At 44.8% G+C, this 19,164-nt stretch overlaps 1 protein-coding gene across 4 annotated transcripts in view; it reads left to right on the forward strand.

The window, feature by feature from the left end:
- ADPGK (ADP dependent glucokinase) overlaps nt 1–19,164 on the forward strand; it is a 28,480-nt gene extending 9,316 nt beyond the window's left edge. For 2 of the 4 annotated variants that reach the window (XM_019441534.2, XM_053888859.1), the window contains 4 exons: nt 9,502–9,622; nt 13,990–14,186; nt 14,795–14,893; nt 17,595–18,552. In XM_019441534.2, coding sequence (XP_019297079.2) covers nt 9,502–9,622; nt 13,990–14,186; nt 14,795–14,893; nt 17,595–18,149 — 972 coding nt within the window. In that variant the 3' untranslated portion in view covers nt 18,150–18,552. Of the gene's footprint in view, nt 1–9,501; nt 9,623–13,989; nt 14,187–14,794; nt 14,894–17,594 lie in introns of all 4 variants that reach the window. The other 2 variants (XM_019441537.2, XM_019441535.2) reach the window with 2 other exon arrangements.

Here is a 19,164-nt window from a genome sequence, read left to right on the forward strand (position 1 = left end):
GAGGCCAGCAAGGTTATCGCTGTTGTCCTACTGTAAGATGATAAAGGTTTGGATTAGAGCAGCCAGAAGGGGAGAAACGACATATCTAAAGCTTACTGAAATGGAATCACTTCTATGTGAGGACACAGAAGATAGACTTAACAATGATGATTCTGGAGTAAACAAACTTGAGAAGTGCAAAATAGATATGGCTATTGATGATGGGGGGTTGGGGGGGTACTGTAAACAGTCCTCAAGTTTGGGAGAACCAGCCTGAAAATAGAAATATGGGTCAGGGGCACAGAATCAAGACTCCAGGGATATATTCAGAAATACAGATAATCAGCTATTTGAGGGGAAAAAATTTCATCTGGAGCCACACTGTACACCAAGAGATGGATGTGCAAAGATGTGGAGAGCATGTTAAAGTGTGAACGTTGGCATTTAAAACTTTTTTTTTAACGTTTATTCATTTTTTGATAGAGATAAAGCCTGAGTGGGGGAGGGGCAGAGAGAGAAGGGGACACAGAATCCGAAGCAAGCTCCAGGCTCTGAACTGACAGCACAGAGCCCGACACGGGGCTCGAACTCACGGACTATGAGATCATGACCCAAGCTGAAGTCGGACGCTTAACCGACTGAGCTACTCAGGTGCCCCAAACACTGGCATTTTAATAAGAATTAAAGTTCTCATGAAATATGAGGGTGAAAATACAGATTTTTTGCAGCTACTTGTCTTTGTGGGTAGTAATTAACTCCCAAATAGAGATGACAAATTCCAAAGATGACTTACAGAAACATCACCAGTTAATAGAAGAAAAGATCAATTATAAGCTCATTAGGGCCCAGGCTCTTCCCATCAGAATCTTGGTTCCTAAAAGGCCACCCTCCTGACCCTGACATGTCATTCTGGCCTCTGGGAGGACAACACCCTAGAAGTCCTGGGTGAATACAAGATTGACCTTTCAACATTGACCTCTTCAGAGAAGAGCATTTACTGTTGGTTTCTGGAATACCTGGGCCTAAACCCAGTCCAGCTGGAAGGCATCCTGGTAAAATAAGCCTGGCCTTAGTAGGAGATTGAGGCCAGAAAAGAGACATCTACATAATCATCACAACAATCTGAAGAAATAAAGTACTATTACCCTTCTACACATGACAAAAGAGGTCCAGAGGGGTTAAGCAATGTGCCCCAGGACACCTAGCCAGTAAATGATTGAGCCAGGATTCACATTCTAGCTCTGCCATGACCTCACCGCTCACACTGCACTCTCAGACTTACTTTAAACTGCTGAAATGCTTCTCAGCATGGACAGAGTGATCATCTGAGAACAACCAGAGATTAAGTGCTAGGTATTTTCCAAAGGTAACAATAATAGCTAACACTTACATAGTTCTTACTAAATGCCATTCACTGTTGTGCTTTGGATATATATTAACTCATTTAATCTCATAACTCCCTATAAGGGAAGTCTTACTATTATCTTCATTTTGTATATAGGAAAAATGAGGCATGGAGAAATTACAGCTGTTCAGGGTCACACACCTGGTAAGGGACAGAGCTGGGATTTGAACCCAAGTAGTATAGCTCCAGAGTCCACACTCTTTAATCACCATGCTATATTGTGTTTCAGAAGTAGACCCTGGTGAATTTAGTAAAGGCATATTTAGTGGAATGGTGGAATAGAAACCAGACTGCAAGGAGAAAGAGTGCGTTTAGTAAGTGTATTTATGTTATTTAGCCAAGAATTGGGAATAGATGTTGGATTTTTTCAAATGCTGCTTCTGCATTTATTGAGATGATTGTATGGTTTTCTTTTTCTAGTTTGGTATGTGGTAATTACACTGGTTTTCAAATGTTAAACTGACCTTGTGTCCTTAGGATAAACTGCACCTGGTTCTGATGTATTTTCCTTTTTATATATTGCTAGATTCAGTTTACTAAAATTTTGCTTAAAAATTTTACATCAATTTCCATGAGGGATATTGGTCTGTATTTTTCTTGTGTATCTGCCTGGTTTTGGTATTTGGGTAATACTGAATGAGATGGGAGATACTTCAATGTTTTTTAAAAACACTTTAAATGGATTTGGTATGATAACCTTCCTTAAATGTTTGTAGAATTCACCAGTGAAACTCTCTGAGCCTGGAGTTTTTGATGTGGAAAGGTTTTTCACAACACATTTGATTTCTTTAATAGATACAGAGAAATTCAGAATTTGTATTTCTGGTATTTGATAGTTTTATCTTTGAAGGAATTTATGTCATCTAAATTGTTGAATTTATTGGCATAAAATTATCTCTTATCCTTTTAAGGTCTGTAGAATCTGTAGTGATCTTATCTCTCTCATTCTCCATATTGGTAATTCATGTTGTCTTTTTTGGGGAGAAGTTCATCTTTTTTTTTTTTTAATTTATTTATATATTTTGAAAGAGAGAGGAAGATAGAGCACGTGCATGAGTGGGGGAGAGGCAGAGAGAGGGAGAGAGAATCCGAAGCAGGCTCCATGCCCAACACAGCCTGACACGGGGCTCAATTCCACGACTGTGAGATCATGACATGAGCTGAAATCAAGTCACTTGCTTAACAGACTGAGCCACCCAGGCATCCCATCTTGGTTTGTTTTTTTTGTGTGTGTGTGTGTTTTTTTTTTTTAATTAAAGTATAGTTGACAGAAAATAATACTACAGCAAACATTGAATTAGTGTTTTCATTTTCTTTGGGTCAGTAGCCAGAAGTAGAATTACTGGATCATGTGGTATTTCTATTTTTAATTTTTTAAGGCATCTCTGTACTGTTTTCCACAGTAGCTGCACCTGTTTACATTCCTATCAGTGGTGCCCAAGTTCCTTTATCTCCATATCCTCGTCAGTACTTTTTATTTCTTATCTTTTTGATCCTGGCCATTCTGAGATGCATGAGATGATCTCAAGTGATTTTGATTTATGTTGCATTTCCCTGATGTTTAGTGATGTAGAGCACCTTTTCATGTGTCTGTTCCAGTCCTCTGCCCATTTTTTATTTATTTATTTATTTATTTATTTATTTTTTAACGTTTATTTATTTTTGAGACAGAGAGAGACAGAACATGAATGGGGGAGGGTCAGAGAGAGGGAGACACAGAATCCGAAACAGACTCCAGGCTCTGAGCTGTCAGCACACAGCCCAACGCGGGGCTCGAACTCACAGACCGTGAGATCATGACCTGAGCCGAAGTCGGATGCTTAACCGACTGAGCCACTCAGGCACCCCCCTCTGCCCATTTTTTAAATCAGATTTTTTTTTTTTTTTTGGTGTGAGTTGTAGGAGGTCTTTTTTTTTTCATTTTCTTTTTTTTTTTTTTAACATTCATTTTTGAGAGAAAGAGCATGAGCAGGGAAGGGGCAGAGAGAGGGAGACACAGATTCCGAAGCAGGCTCCACACTCTGAGCTGTCAGCACAGAGCCTGATGCGGGGCTTGAACTCACAAACTGAGATCATGACCTGAGCCGAAGTTAGAACGCTCAACTGAATGAGCCACCCAGGTGCCCCTGAGTTCTTTATATATTTTGGATATTAATCTTTTATCAGATAATCACTTGCAGATATCTTCTCCCATTCAGTAGGTTGCCTTTTCATTCTTTTGATTTCCTTTACTATGCAAAAATTTTTTTTATTTATTTTTTTTTAAAAATGTTTTTGTTGTTTTTTTTTTTTTTTACATTTATTCATTTTTGAGAGACAGAGCTTGCACAAGTTGGGGAGAGGCAGAGAGAGAGGGAGACACAGAATCTGAAGCAGGCTCCAGGCTCTGAGCTGTTAGCACAGAGCCTGACACGGGGCTCAAACCCACAAACCAGGGGTTTGATAGTTGATCTTACTATTTTACTATTATTGTCTTTTGCATTTACACTAGCTTTATAAGTGGCTGATCGACTACCTTTACTGTATGTTTGTTTTTACCAGTGAGGTTTTTTTCTTTCATAATTTTCTTCTAGTTACGGCCTTTTCTTTTCCACTTAAAGAAGTCCTTTAACGTTTCTTGGAAGGTCAGTTTAGTGGTAGTGAACTCCTTCTGTTTGGGAAACTATCTTCTTCAGTTCTGAATGATAATTCTCCTGAGTAGAATATCCTTGGTTGTAGGTTTTTTCCTTTTAGCTCTTCAAATATATCATGTCACTCCCTTTTGGCCTGCAGTTTCTGCTGAAAAAATCAGCTGATATTCTTATAGATGTTCCTTTGTGCTTAACTTGTTGCTTTTCTCCTGCTGCTTCTAAGATTCTCTCTTTATCTTTAATTTTTGGCATTTTAATTATTATGCTTCTTGGTGTGGACCTCCTTGGCTTCTTCATCTTGTCTGAGGCTGTCTGTGCTTTCTGGACCTGGATGTCTGTTTCCTCTCCCAGGTTGGGGAAGTTTTCAGCTGTTATTTCTTCAAATAGGTTTTCTGCCCCTTTGTCTCTTCTGAGATTGATCAGTTCTGTGATCTCCAAGCTGCTGTTGATTCCCTCTAGTGTATGTTTCATCACAGCTGTTGTTGAGTTCTGATTAGTTCTTTTTTCTATTTTCTGTCTCTTTGTTGAAATTTGCACTGAGTTCATCTACTCTTCTCTCAAGTTCAGTGAACATCTGTATGACCATTACATTGAACTCTTGTATCAGGTAGATTGCTTGTTTCTGTTTCACTTAGTTTTTTTCTGAGGTCTTCTTTCTTCGGAACATATTTCTCTGTCTCATTTTCTGTCTCTCTGTATTTGTTCCTATATATTAGGTAGTTCAGCCACATCTTATGCTCTTGAAGGCGGTGGCCTTATGTGGAAGGTATCCTTCGGGGCCCACAAGTACAGTCACCCCTGGTCAAGCAGAGGCACTCTGGAGCTTTGCCTTGTGGGCTGCACACATCCACCCGTTGTGTCTGGGATGCAACTGCTGTAGGCACCCTGGTGGGTGGGCTTTGCCTAGCTATTTCAGAGGCCTAGCCTATGAGGGGTACTGGTGGTTGGGGTGGCCTGCCCCTACCTGGGGCAGGAGTCGCTTTGGAGGGTCGCAGATCCCAGCTGAGGCTGCCTACCAGGTGTGGTGGGCAAGAGCCACTTCAGACAGGTGCCTGCCAGGGTGGGCAGGCTGGGCAGAAGAGGTCTGCAGGAGAATGTGGGAACAGGGTGAGCAGTTGTAGTAAAGTAGATATATAGTGTTAGAACTTTTGCTCCTTAGTGTCAGGCCAGCTAGGCTGAAGGAGGGCAAAAAAATGGTACCTGCTAAGCTTCTGTTTCCAGAGAAAGTTCCTGCAGATCCCTGTCCTTCCAGCACATGTCCTAAAATTAGTAAGTGTCTTCTCAGGTGCTTCTCAAACCGCTGCCTCTGCACTGGGTCTTAGAGTGATTGAGATTCTGTGCAGGCCCTTTAATAGTGAAGTCTCCATTTACTATAACCTTCCTGCTCCCCCAGAGTTAAGCCCCTCTGATTTTCAAAGCCAGATACTACGGAGGCTTCTCTTTCCCATGCAGATGCATAGGGCAAGGAGTGTCCAGTGTAGGGTTTGAACCCCTCACTCCTCAGGGAAGACCTCCACATCCGTGATATCCCTCCCACTTGCGGGTCAGCACATCGATGATTTGGTTCACGACCAGGCTGTGTCTCTTTCCCTTCTGCCCTTCTCAGTATGTCTTTTTCTTTATGTCTTTAATGTGGAAGAGTTGTTCCTGCTGCTCTTCAGGTCGTTCTCAGGAAGAGTTGTTCTATATGCAGTTGCAGCCTCGGTGTATCTGTGGGAGGAGGTGAGCTCAGGATCTTTATACTTTGCAAGTTCCCCTCATGATCCTTCCCCCCCCCCCCCCCCCCGTTGATCAATTTGCTTAGAGGTTTATCAGTTTTATTGATCTTTTTAATCAATAATGAGCTTTAGGTTTTATCAATTTTTCTCTATTATTTTTTTCTTTTGTATTTCATTAGTTTTTATGTTGTTTAACTTGCTCTTCTCTTTCTACTTTAAGGTAGAAGCCCAGGTCATTGATCTGAGACTTTTCCTGTTGTCTGATACAGGGATTTAGTGCTATAAATTTCCCCTTAAATACTTCTTTAACTGCATCCTCAGCTGTCCATACAGTGTGTTTTTCTTTTCATTCAGTTCATAGTGCTTTCTAATACCCCTGTGATTTCTTGAGATGGGCTGTTTGATAGCCCATCCATGAACTATTAAAAGTGTGTGATTTCATTTCTAAACATTTTGGGGTGTTTCCAGATATCTTTCTTTTATTGATTTCTATTTTAATTACATTCTGGTCAGAGAATGTGCTCCTCTGACTCCTGTTAAATTTATTGAGACTTTTTCATGGCCTAGAAAATGGTCTATCTTGGTGAAGTCTCATGTGCACTTAAAAGCATGTATATTCTGCTATCGTTGAATGGAATGTTCTATAAATGTCAGACCAAGTTGGTTGGGAATGTTGTTCAGGTCTTCTGTATTTTTATTGATTTTGTGTCTATTTGATTTATTAATTATTGTGGGGCAGGTATTGACATCTACATGTGTACTTGTAGACTTTTTTCCTTCACAGTTCTATACCTTTTTGCTCTGTATTTTTAAGCTCTGTCGTTAAGTGTATAACTATTTATGATTGTTATATCCTCTTCATGAATTGACTCCCTTTATCATTGCCAAGCATAAAGAAAGTCATTTTATGTTCTTTGAAATATTCTATGAAATCCATTTTGATTAAAATTTGCTATCATAGCTTTCTTTTGATTAGTGTTAGTGTGATATATCTTTTCCCATTTTTCTCTTTTTTCCCTATTGATGTCTTTATTTCAAATGTATTGCTTGGGCAGTGAGAGGATGGGCAAAATGGGTGAAGTGGAGTGGTAGGTACAGGCCTCCAGTTATGGAATGAAAAAGTCATGGGGATGAAAGGTATAGCATAGGGAATCTAGTTGATGGTATTGTTACAGCGTCGTCTGGATGAGGTATGGTAGCTAGCTACACTTGTGGTGAGCATAGCAAAACACATAGACTTGTTGAATCACTGTATTGTACACTTGAAGCTAATGTAACATTGTATGTCAACCAAACTTCAATAAAAAATAATAGTAATAATGTAACCAGATAAAAACACCATACTAGTAGTTGCAAAGTTAATAAAATGGTGACTTAGATTTCATAGTTTAGTTAATAAATAATATATTTCTTGTAGGCAACATATATTTGGGGCTTGCTTTTTAATTTTTTTTTTAATGTTTATTTATTTTTGAGAGACTGAGTGTGAGCAGGGGAGGGAGCAGAGAGAGAGGGAGACACAGAATCTGAAGTAGGCTCCAGGTTCTAAGCTATTAGCACAGAGCCCGACATAGGGCTTGAAACTACAGACCATGAGATCAAGACCTGAGCCAAAGTCGGCTACTTATTAACCAACTGAGCCACCCAGGCACCACATGGGGCTTGGTTTTTAATCTCTGAATTGGACTGTTTTAATCTCTCTGAATTGGACTGTTTAGGCCATTGCATTTAATATATTTCTTAATAGATTAGATAACTTTAAATCTGACATCTTGCTATTTATTTTCTGTCCAAGCTCTTTATCTTCCCTTTTTCCTCTTTTTCTGCACTCTTTTGAATTATTTTCTAGCTTTCATATTATCTTCTTTGGCTTATTAGTTATAATTCCTTGTTATTACAGTGGTTGCCTTAAGATTTATAGTGTATGTTTTTAGCTGTCACAGTCTGTTGTCAGTGATATCATACTTCATGTATAATGTAAATACTTTATAGTAAATAGGTGCTTCCATTTCTCCCCTCCGGTCTTTATAGTGCTATTGTCATGTGGTTTACTTCTGTGTATATTGTAAACCTCATTCTATGTTGTTAGTATTGCTCTTTAAGCAGTTGATTATCTTTTGAAGAGGTTTAAATAATAAGAAAAAGGTCTTATGTGCTTATCCAGAGTCACCATTTCTGGTGCTCTTCATTCCTTTGTTTAGGTCTTTATTTCCATCTGGTATCATTTTCCTTCTGCGTGAAGGATTTCCTTTAACGTTTCTTGTAGTGCAGGTCTGCTGGTAATGAATTCTTTCAGAATGTGTATATCTGGAAATTCTTTTAAGGTTATTGATGGGGCATTTGTACGTTTTACTCTGCTTTGGGTTTATTTTTCTTTCCTGTTATGGCTCATTGTCCTTTGTTGCTAAATGTTTAAGTGTTTTTGAAAACCATTGTTTCCAAGTATTTTGTCTGTTTTTTGTGGTTGTTTTGGGCGGGAGGGTAAATTTGGCCCTTGTTGCCTCATCTTGGAGGCTGAAGTTCTGGCCAGGAATTAGAGAAAAGAAGTAAAGCGGTAGTTGTACCAACAAGCAGTTAATTAGCAAGTAAATGCCTTTTGAAGCTTCTGGGTGGAGCATATTAAATCTGAAGTGGTGTTGATCATCTCTGAGGACTTTCCTTTACATCCCTGTGCAAGCCCTCGTTGTTTGGTGGTTTTGAGCCTGTTGGTCTGGCTGGGAGTGGGGTCCAGACCTGTCAGGGCAGGAGCAGCAGCTTATGGGAACTGAGGAAGAGCAGCAGATGTGAAATGACTTCTTGAAGGAATAGCCAGGGAGAGGCCCAGGTTAGAGTTGAAGAAAAGGTTTGGGGAATGTTGCAGAGCACCTTCCCCCCAGCTTGCTGAATTGAGGTGCTCTTTAATTCCCATCTCTGGAAGGCTAGCCCGCTCACATAACAGCTGAGTGCAATAAAGAGCCCGATTCCACAAATTGGGTCCTGTGATTAGGGAGGCTCTTTTCTATATTGTGTAAAAGTCAAACAATTGCTTTTATCTGGCAGCTTTGAGCAGACAACATCCCGTATCAGTTTGCTGATACAGGACGTGAGTAAAGAAAGTGGAGGTGGGGTGGGTCTTAGGTTGCTTGGACAGCCATAGCAACAAAATGGCATTGACTGGGCAGCTTAAACAACAGAAATTTATTTTGTCACAGTTCTGAGGCTGGAAAGTCCAAGATCAAGGTTCCAACAGGATCCAGTTTCTGAGGGCTGCTTTCTTGGCTTGTGGCCACCTTCTTGCTGTGTCCTCACATGGCCTTTCTTCAGTGGGTATGCTGGAAAGAGAGCTCTATCTCCCGCTTCCCGTTCTTAGGAGGCCACCAATCTACTGGATTAGGACCCCACCCATATGACTTCATTTGACCTTACTTACCTCTTAAAAGCTCTGTCTCCAAATACTATCACATTGGCAGTTATGCTTCAACATAGGAATTTGGGGGAGGACACAAATATTTAGTCCCTAGCAGGGTGTAGGAGATTCAGCAGCTACATAGGTACCTAACCTGTATTACTTGGGTCTTTTGTCAGCCCCTCATTTCTGGTGGCCATTCCTTCCAGAGGCCTAAGTCCTGGTAATAGCCCCTCCAGACCAAAAACTTTGGAATTTAGATTTGGATTCTAGTTTTTTGTTGAAATGAATAGAAGTGGTCTGGATGTACCTTTTCTGTTACTGTATAGATTCCATGGGAACAGGGACAGGTCTTCTGATAGGTTTCCTATTTCTTGTCTCCAGGTTCTTCTTTGCGGTCCAGTTGGCCCAAAGCTACATGAACTTCTTGATGATAATGTATTTGTTCCACCAGAGTCCTTGCAGGAAGTGGATGAGTTCCACCTTATTTTAGAGTATCAAGCAGGTAAGAGAAATGACTAAGTAATGGTGTGAGACTGGACAGGGAACCGTGTGTTGTCAGATTGGGGTGTGACTATGCTGGAAATTTATCTTTGTAAATTGGTGGGACCCTTTCTTGCTTTACCGAAAGTTTCCTGACCTCTTGCTTCTGCTGAGCTGATACTGGCCATTGTCTCAAGAATGATGGAGCATTCCAATATTGAAGAAAATTCTCAGATCTACAAACAACTGATCTAAACCCAAGAGAAATCAGGCTATAGGAAAGTAGGCATCTTGAGCGAAAATGTGTTAAACATAAATATACAAAGTTTTTCTTTATTACTAAGGAAAGAGAAGGGCAAGTAACATCTGTTCAACACTGTGCTGGATTGTGCCCTAAGCTTTTCTGGCCAACTGTTCCAAGCTGCTTAGGATTGATTAATTCCAAGCCTCTGGCAAACGTCTTTTGAAGCATTTTATTTTCCCTTGGGTGTGTAAGTGGAAGTGTTTGTATTTCACAACACTTATATTATTTCCCATTATATAATATTCCAGTGTTTTATCAGTCCAAATCCAGCTCATCTGGTGTCATTCCCAGTAGATTTTGTGTATTACATAAACTACAGATCAGATTCTCAGAGAATCCTAAATACCTAAACATATTTTAACTGTATTTAATTCTGTGTATTTGCTGTTGGATCTTTTCTCTGCTCGGTATTCAGACTCTTGAATTTCTGATTCAACACATTATTAAGTTAAAGACTCAAGCATATAAACAGACTAATTGGTCCCTTAAAGCAGTACTTAATAAGCTTCAGTGAACTGCTTCCAAGTCAATTAAGAGAACCTCACCTTCTAGAGTAATTAACTTTAAGATATGAAATAGAGTGTTTCTTAAAAATTGGTTTTTTCCTCCATGTATGAAAAAAGGAATTGTTTCTGGTTCTCTCTTGGGTGCTTATTGAGAGCAGGAAGCTTCCTAACTTTAGGAAGGGTAAGATCTGAACATTATGGACAAGGTGTTGCAGTGGGCAGTTCACATTTAATCATATACAAGTTTTGAGTTTCTCAGAAACTCAGAATGATCATTCTTACTGCCTGAAGATTGTGGTAAAGATTAAGAGGTTACTGTGTATGTGACCTCCTTCAGTGGAAGGCACGAACAGGACTGTTAACTTGGAAGGGTCTAGAAGAGCTAACAATGCCTTTGAGGTGCTGCTGCTGCTGCCAGTTCCGGGGTCCTGTCACTTGCACCCTGCTGGCGCTCACATGGTGAACTGGGGACCTTTCTAGTTCCTGGTTTCTGTCATGTTCCCTGTTGACCGCAGGGTGGGGAGACTGCTCTCTTCAGTATAATTTTGCTGTTGGATTTGACAGCTATGCCTCGTGTGGAGGTAAGAAGATGGTACAGCTTGTCTTGAAAGGAGACTATCTCCATCCTTGGGTTTATGAACCCCACACTTCAGTTTTTCTTTTCTGGGTCTTATTTTCTTAGAACAAAGCAGGGCCTCCCATTGAACTTCATATGAAGTTACAGTCTACTGGCCCTGGAGGGAACCTAGTCTGGTGGCAGAAGCCCTCGGGTCACTTCTCTTACAGAAGTCCGTCCCCAGCTTCTCTCAAATTTCGATGAATAAATTCCCAGAGAGGATTTGTCACCTTTCATTTCCTCCTCCTCCTCTGCCAGACTTGCCCAGAGAAGCTTGTTTCCAGGCTTTGGCCCGGGACCCACTGAGTCACTGCACAGGTTTTGCTGACTTCGTGGCCGAAGGGCAGGAGGGTAAATTGAGTGAAGGGCTCCCTTAGAGAAACACGTTCGGAGCTCTGTGAGAACAGGGGGGCATGGAGGTTCCCGGCTCACCCTGTCTGCGTTCCAGTCGTTCTGTCTCTCTCGGGCCACTCCATCAGTCCTGTGTCCTGTGGGAACAGCCAGGGAGCAGCTCTCCACTTCCCTCCTTGTCTTTGCCTTGCAGAGGCCTGTGTGTTTTGCCTCTCTCCCTTTTTCCCTGGGGAAATTACTTTGAATGTTAAGTTGCTTTTTCTCTGGGGGTAAGTTAGGCAGTGCCTCTCAGAAGCCTCGCTCCTTAAGGGTCAGTTCCAGGTCTTGCCCTCTGCAGGACGCTGGTGTGGATTTCTCCCCTTGTGCAGAGTCTTGTCAGTTGGGGGATGGTGGTTGGGATTTGGAGTCATATCCATATTTTTTGTTGTCATGGGCATTGAAGTCCTCAGTCTTTCCTCTCATTTGCTTGTTCCTTTGCTCATTCATTTGTTCACAAGCTGCATGCGGGGCAGTGTGAGGCCGGAGGGGCTGGTGACAGACATGGGCCCTGTGCTCAGCTCACAGCTCATGACAGCGCATGGGCTCCTGAGCAGATGATTACAAAATCATGTGCCACATCCTGAAGCGGTTATAGCAGTGGCTCAGGGGCCGAAGCGGCCGAGTCTACTGGGATCGGCAGAGTTAGGACAGACTTTGCAGGGGAGGCCACGCTTGCTCTGGGTCTTTGAAGATGAGGCAGGATGAGAGTGTTGCACTCAGCTGTGTGGACCATTATTGGGTATGTTCTTTGGACAAATAGTAAGCTGGGGGCCAGGAATTGAAAAGCATGTGGCATTTTAACGGACATAACCGTTGTGTTGGGGTTTAGTAAATAGGAAATGTCTTTTTCTCCTTTCGTAGATTTTTATACACCTAGAATATGTTTTTCAGAGGAATGGATTCAGTAAAGCTGAACTCAAAGCAAAGGAAGGATGGGCTCTCCCCACCTTGGCACCCGCCCCAGAGTCAGCCCTGCACACTCATGCACACTCCCCATGGAGAGGCAAGGCTTCTGTTTGGGGAGGCCTGTTGTAGAAAGGAGGAAGCAGTTTGCTGACTGGAGTCCGTTAATCAGCCTGCAGTAGGAGGAAACCCTCTGCTGGGTCTGCCTGCCTTGGGGAAGAACTTTCTAAAGGAACATCCAGGAAACATGTTAGAACCAGTATGAAACCAGGCTTCAGCGTATGGACTCTAATTTTGTAAATGGGATGAATCCTTCATTTGGAGGAAAAGCTGTATAAGCCTAGATAATAAATCCTTGCCCCTGGAGTCTCTAGAAGTACCTCCATGCTGGCAGGGGCTCATTTAGGAATTGCCCTAAGCAGTAGCAAGCCTAGTAGCAGTGGCCCTTGGCTTGACTGAGTTTCCAGATTTTCTATCAAGTCTTGAGAGAAGAAAGAGCGCTGTGCTCCAGTTGTGAGGCTTCACAGGTGAGCCTGAGGAGGGCCCCTGTCGCCTGTCCTGCTTCAGGACTCCCAGCCATAGCGCACTCCTCAAACGCTTGGCAGCTGTGGGGTCCTAATAGGTAGCTCTCCACTCACCTACACGTCAGGATCTCCAGCGGTGGGCCTCACCACCTGACATTTAAAACTCAGCTCCCCAGGAGATTCTGATGTGTGGCAGGTGCTGAGAGCCACTCCCGTGGGTAGGCCCAGATCCTAAGCTCCTTCCCCCCACCGGAAGACCCAGCCAACTGTGGATCTGGCCTCCCTCTGCTGGAGTCAGTTCAGCAGATGCTGAGTGGCACTCTCCGCAGGGGCCTGTGACAAGTACTGCGAGAATCAGAGGCATGCAGTCTGGCATTCCATTTGGGGAGATGTGGCACAAATGTGTAAGAAGTTAAGGGATGGTATAAGTTTGAGTACTAGTTCAGAACAGAAGTAGAAGAGATAGCTCAAAGCAAAATGCTATTCAAACCACGTAGAGGGGGAAATCTCTGTGGATACACCTCAGGCTGGAGGAGTCAGCAGCCACTTAGGGAGGAAGTAGCATTTAACCTTGGTCTGGAGCAGGCATTATTCCAAAGCAGCTCACTCACAGGAAGCTAGAGCAGCCAGATACTCTTGCCTTCTGGATCAAGTGCAGGGAAACCACCCGTGACAGCAGGGAGGAAAGGCTGCAGTCAGCCTGACTCTTGGAATTTCAGCCTCTGTAGGTCCTGGCTAACTGAAAGGTGGTCGGGGTACAGCTGCAAGTCGGCAAGTGCTTCAGGAAAGACAGCATGTCCCGTAGGCAGAGACACAGGTATCCTGTATGTGAGAGCTCAGCGGGCAGTGGAGCCTTCCCGGGACTAACTGCCAGCCCCTTGCCAAAGGCATAGAGCACCCAGGACATGTGTGTTGTTTTGTGGGGTTGGGGTTGGGTTTGGTTTGTTTGTTTCGTTACTGGCCACGGTCCTCCTGGATGCAGCGCCGTGCTTGGCCGGGCCCTTGTAGCTGGGCTGCACTCAGCCAGCAGCCAGCGGCCAGCATGCCCAGAGCCAGGGCTCCAGTGAGGCCCCTGCTAGCCCCCCACAGCTAGGAGACTTAAAGCCTCTTCCTTTTCTTCCCATTGTGTTGACTGGGCTTTTCTAGGGGAGGAGTGGGGCCGGTTAAAAGCTCCCCATGCCAACCGCTTCATCTTCTCCCACGACCTTTCCAACGGGGCCATGAATATGCTGGAGGTGTTTGTGTCTAGCCTGGAGGAGTTTCAGCCAGACCTGGTGGTCCTCTCTGGATTGCACATGATGGAGGGACAAAGCAAGGAGCTCCAGAGGAAGAGGCTCTTGGAGGTAATAGCACTGTCACAGAATCTCACGGATCTCAGCTGGCGTTTTTCCTCAGGTTCCTGCCTCTCTCCGCCTCTGCAGCTTGCACTGCCTGGTCCTCGGTCCTGGCCTCCGCAGGACCCTTCGTGGCAGCCGGCTCTGAGGCCTGCCTCCTGGTGCTCTTTTCAGGCACACGGACGGCAGCTTGAGTAGGACAGGGCAGGACCTCTTGCCTGAGCCTCTGCACCCTGCGCTACGCTGGACGTGGCTGCTGCGGTGTTTGTGGTCTGCGTCCTCTGTGTCGTGTGTGTCATCTGTTCACATCAGCTGTGCCGCGGCTCCTGCAGGCTCTGCAGCGGTTGGAGCCAGCCGCTCCATGTAGGCCCCCAGGAATAGGCTGGCTCTGTGAGCAGACAGGGGCGGTTCTCAGTGCCCTGAGTCTGTGACCCCAGCGCCTCCCTGTTGGGAACAGTGTCCCCTCTCTGGAGGCTATGGTGACTCCCAAGGCTTAGAGCTTTCATGATGATGCAAAGAAGGCAGTGACCCGAGGCACCGCCTCTCGGCCTTGACCCTTTCTTCCCTCTTGCGTGACTTCTGTCTTTAATGGCACCGCTGCCCTCTTCTGTTCGCAGGTTGTGACCTCCATTTCTGACATCCCCACTGGTATTCCAGTTCACCTAGAGCTGGCCAGTATGACCAACAGGGAGCTCATGAGGAGCATTGTGCATCAGGTAACCACATGGGCAGCACGTGAGGCCCTCTGGCGCCCTCACCCTCGTGGGCCTTGCTGAGAAGCGCCGTTGTCCAGTGGGGCCAGCTCTTTGGGCTCAGGGGCCGGCTTACTGAGGTGTGGATGTTCTGTCATGCAGTCCTGGGGCCATGGAGATCCAGATAAGGAGTCATGGCCATTCTGGGACAGGATCTCTTACTAGGTTAGAAGTATGGCAGCATAACTGATGGATTTGTGGGTCCTGTTTCTCCCGGAGTGGAGAAGTTGAAAGTGAATGGTTTTTGCGGTAGAACTCTAAGGAGAAAACCACAGGTCCAGCTCAGCTGCTTTCAGTTGAAACTCCAGAAGCTCAGAGGAGAAGAACTTTGGGGGAGCTTCACTCCCTTACCACCAGGCACCAAGGTATTCAACTCCTGCCTCTGGACAACAGCAGTGCTTAGGTAGATCTGGGAGTGTGGTGCTTGAACACAGACTTCGGAAGCCGGGGTTGGGATGCCAGTTTGCCGCTCTCTAGCTTTATCAACTTAGGCAAGTTACTTAACCTTTCATTGTTTTAGTATTTAACCTATTTAATGGGTAATATATTCATGTGGTTCAAAACCCAAAAAATACTAAGATACAGTGAAGTCTCCCTGCCACCATTAGTAACGTTCTTGGTTTTATCTGTATACTACCAGAGTCACTGTGTACAGGTATAAGCAAATGTGGGAATATATCCTTATTTTTTTGTCCTTTTTTTACCCCAAAAGATAGCACAGCACACCGAACACAGACCATTATGCACTTTGCTTTTTCTCACTGATGGGACTTTGGAGACCTTTTCTCCACCATCCCCTGGGAAGCATCCTGTCTTTTCACAGCCAGGCAGTGAAAGGGAGCCCAGGTTGCTTAGCCTGCACCATCTTGGGCATCTTGGTTTCTGTCCTTCGCTGGCCCGTCAGGAGGTGCAGGGGAGAAACTTGTACAGGATTTTCATTTCCCCGAGAGCAAGTAGGTACATATGTTGAATTCTCAGAAGAGCTGTTAGGCGGAGCAGAGAAGGTCTTTGTAAATTTAATGCTGCCAAGACACTCTTCGTGAGAGCTGTGCCCATTTCCTGCTGCTAGAAATCTTTACAAGTGTTTATTCCCTCTTTTCCTTGCCACGAGAATGTGATTAGAAACTTCTATTCTTTACCAATCTGATAGGTGAAAAATACTTGAATATTTGTGTCTTCTTTTAATAGACTTTACTTTTTAGGGCAGTTTTAGTTCATAGCAACAGTGAGTAGCACGTGGTGCATTCCCATATACCTGCCACACACAAGCCCACCACCTCCCCCGTCGGCACCTCGCTGCCCTGCAGTGTCACACCTGTGAGTGCCTGACCCTACACTCAGGTCGCCACAGCCCACGGTTTACGTTGGGTTTCACACTTGCTATTTCTCAGTAGAGTTTTTAATTTGCATTTCTCTTTTGAGGTTATCTTTTCACTTAAAAAAAAGCCAGTTTTATTTCATTTTCTGTGTGTCTGTTTAACCTTTCTGAGCCTCAGTTCCCTTATCTGTAAAACAGAGGCGATCCCTCCTTTGAGAGGGTTACAGTAAGAATGGAATGAAATAAAGCCATCCACTCAGGGCCCGGCACACAACATGCCATAAATGGAGGTGCTATTACATTGGCAAAGGTACAGGCCATTGGTTTTTTGTTTCTTTTTGTTGTTTTGTGTTTTTTTTAATTTTTTTTTTTTTTTTAATGTTTGAGAGAGAGACCGACAGAGTGTGAGCAGGGGAGGGGCAGAGAGAGAGGGAGACACAGAATCCGAAGCAGGCTCCAGGCTCTGAGCTGTCAGCACAGAGCCCTACATGGGGCCCGAACTCACAGACTGTGAGATCATGACCTGAGCTGAAGTCGGACGCTCAACCAACTGAGCCACCCAGGCGCCCCTAGACCATTGGTTTTTAAATAATAAATATATTCACATGCACCCACACATACCCCTCCCCCTCCCGCCCTCCCGCCAGGGGCTCCGAGCTTGCACAACCTTATGTGCAGTTCTCTGGCTCTAAGGAGAGAAGTGCTGAGTAAGAGATAGTGAGTTAGACACAGTGGTTCCCCTTGAGACAGAAACAGGCTTAGCAGCTTCCATTCAGTACCCTTTTGCACACGGTTATTACTGAATACAGTCTTCCCTACCCCACACCTGCTTAAAAAGCTTAGCTCTAACCTGAAACATTTCTTCTTGCTTCTTGGTGTTGTGTACACGGAACCATGTGACCCTGACTGTGTTGGTAGGGCCCTCATTTTACTGGTACAGCACCTGCTGGTGTTCAGGAACCAGGAAGCCAGTCCCACCAGTAGGAAGAGGGTCTGCTGTGTATGCAAAGGCAAAAGCGAGGCCCATGGAAAGCAATATGAAATATGTGTTCCCTCTGCCCTTTGTCTCAGATGAATATAACAAAAGACTGAGTCTAAAACGGTGTGACTGCAACTTTCTGGTCAAATCCCAAGTGATAATGAGGGTGTAGTTAGAGGTGCAATAGCCAGAGCAGCGACTTGTGGTCCGTCACTTCCCCAGCGTGTGCATCAGGGGTGGGGAGTCCTGTGGTAGGAAGAAAGATGCAATACTGCCTGCCTTCCCTGACTTCAGTCATTGGCTGTGTCCTGAGGCATCTTGGGAGTTGGATGTTCATCAGGAAGAAACCTCCATTTTGTTTCTGTTAGCAGGTCTTCCCCGCGGTGACTTCTCTTGGGCTGAATGAACAGGAGCTGTTATTTCTCAGCCAGGCGGCATCTGGACCTCACTCGTCCCTCTCTTCCTGGAATGGTGTCCCTGATGTGGGTATGGTCAGCGACATCCTCTTTTGGATCTTGAAGGAACATGGGAGGAGTAAAAGCAGAGCCTCAGACCTCACCAGGATCCATTTCCACACGCTGGTCTACCACATCCTGGCAACCGTAGATGGACACTGGGCCAACCAGCTGGCAGCTGTGGCTGCGGGAGCTCGCGTAGCCGGGACACAGGCCTGCGCGACAGAAACCATAGATGCCAGCCGAGTGTCCCTGAGGGCGCCCCGCGAGTTCGTGACTTCCCACTCAGAGGCCGGCTCCAGGATCGTGATAGACCCCAGCAAGCCGGTCGCAGAGTGGCACAGGGAGGGGGTATCCTTCCACTTCACACCGGTACTGGTGTGTAAAGATCCCGTTCGAACCGTGGGCCTCGGAGATGCCATTTCTGCCGAAGGCCTCTTCTATTCAGAGGTCCGCCCTCACTATTAGGGAGGTGGCTACGGGTCACTTCCTTGAGGAGAGCTAGCCGATGTAAGAACTACAGGCAAAATAGGATGGAGGGTGTCAGAACAGTTTCTAGATCTAATTGAAAGATAGCCAAAGAGACAACAGATTAAACTGTATCAGATACATTCCAGCCTGTTGAAGATTTCACAAAAACATTTCAGGTTTTAATCAAAATTTAGCTGTCTACTAACGAGACTGGATTTTTGGTTTTTTATGTTGTGTGTTATGGGGGTAAAACTTGATTCCCATATTCCCATTTTACGCAGCCTTGCCAAGTATCTTAGGCCAGACTTTGCCCTGGAGAGCATGTCAGCTGGAGAAAGCACTTCCCCTGTTGCCCCCCGAGGAAGCGCATGCTCGCTCACCCGAACTCCCGGTCTCCAGTAAAGCCCAGCGTGAGGGTCCCGTGTTTTCTGGGCTCCGCGTTCACGGGCAGGATCTTGATTTCCATTCAGTGTTACAATGAAAATATTTAATGAGCACACCTTCTGAGTCTTCTCTCAACCTTAAGACAGAGCCGCAAATGAGGACAAAACAGTCACTCCCGTGCATCACAGTCACAGCAGAGGCCGGGAGCCCTGTGCAGCCTTTGCGGGGGCCTGCGTCCGTCATTTGTTCAGAAGCCTGGCTGACCTGCAGAGCGGCCATGGGAGCTGCTGGGCCCTGTCTTCGTGCCCTGGCTCTGGAGGTTGTAGGCTGGCTGGTCAGAGGCCCCCAGCCTGGGCCCGATCCCCTCCCCCAGCTCTGGACACACTTTCCACAGTGGAGGACTGATCTTTGTTCGGATCCTTGAAGGAATTTGCTTTTACAACTGGAATATGCTTCTGTGTGTAACAGATCATGTTTGTTTTACATCGACGCACCACATCCATTAAAAAGTTTTACCTCATAAGAGCCCCAAGATCATGAATAAATCTGTCATGTATTTATTTTTTTATAAATCGAGGAGACTTCTGTGTGCTTTTAAATATATTAAAAATAATTTACATTTCAGGAA

Source organism: Panthera pardus, unplaced genomic scaffold (genome assembly GCF_024362965.1).
Source record: "Panthera pardus isolate Hobbes unplaced genomic scaffold, ASM2436296v1 HiC_scaffold_24, whole genome shotgun sequence".
NCBI classification, from domain to species: domain Eukaryota; kingdom Metazoa; phylum Chordata; class Mammalia; order Carnivora; family Felidae; genus Panthera; species Panthera pardus.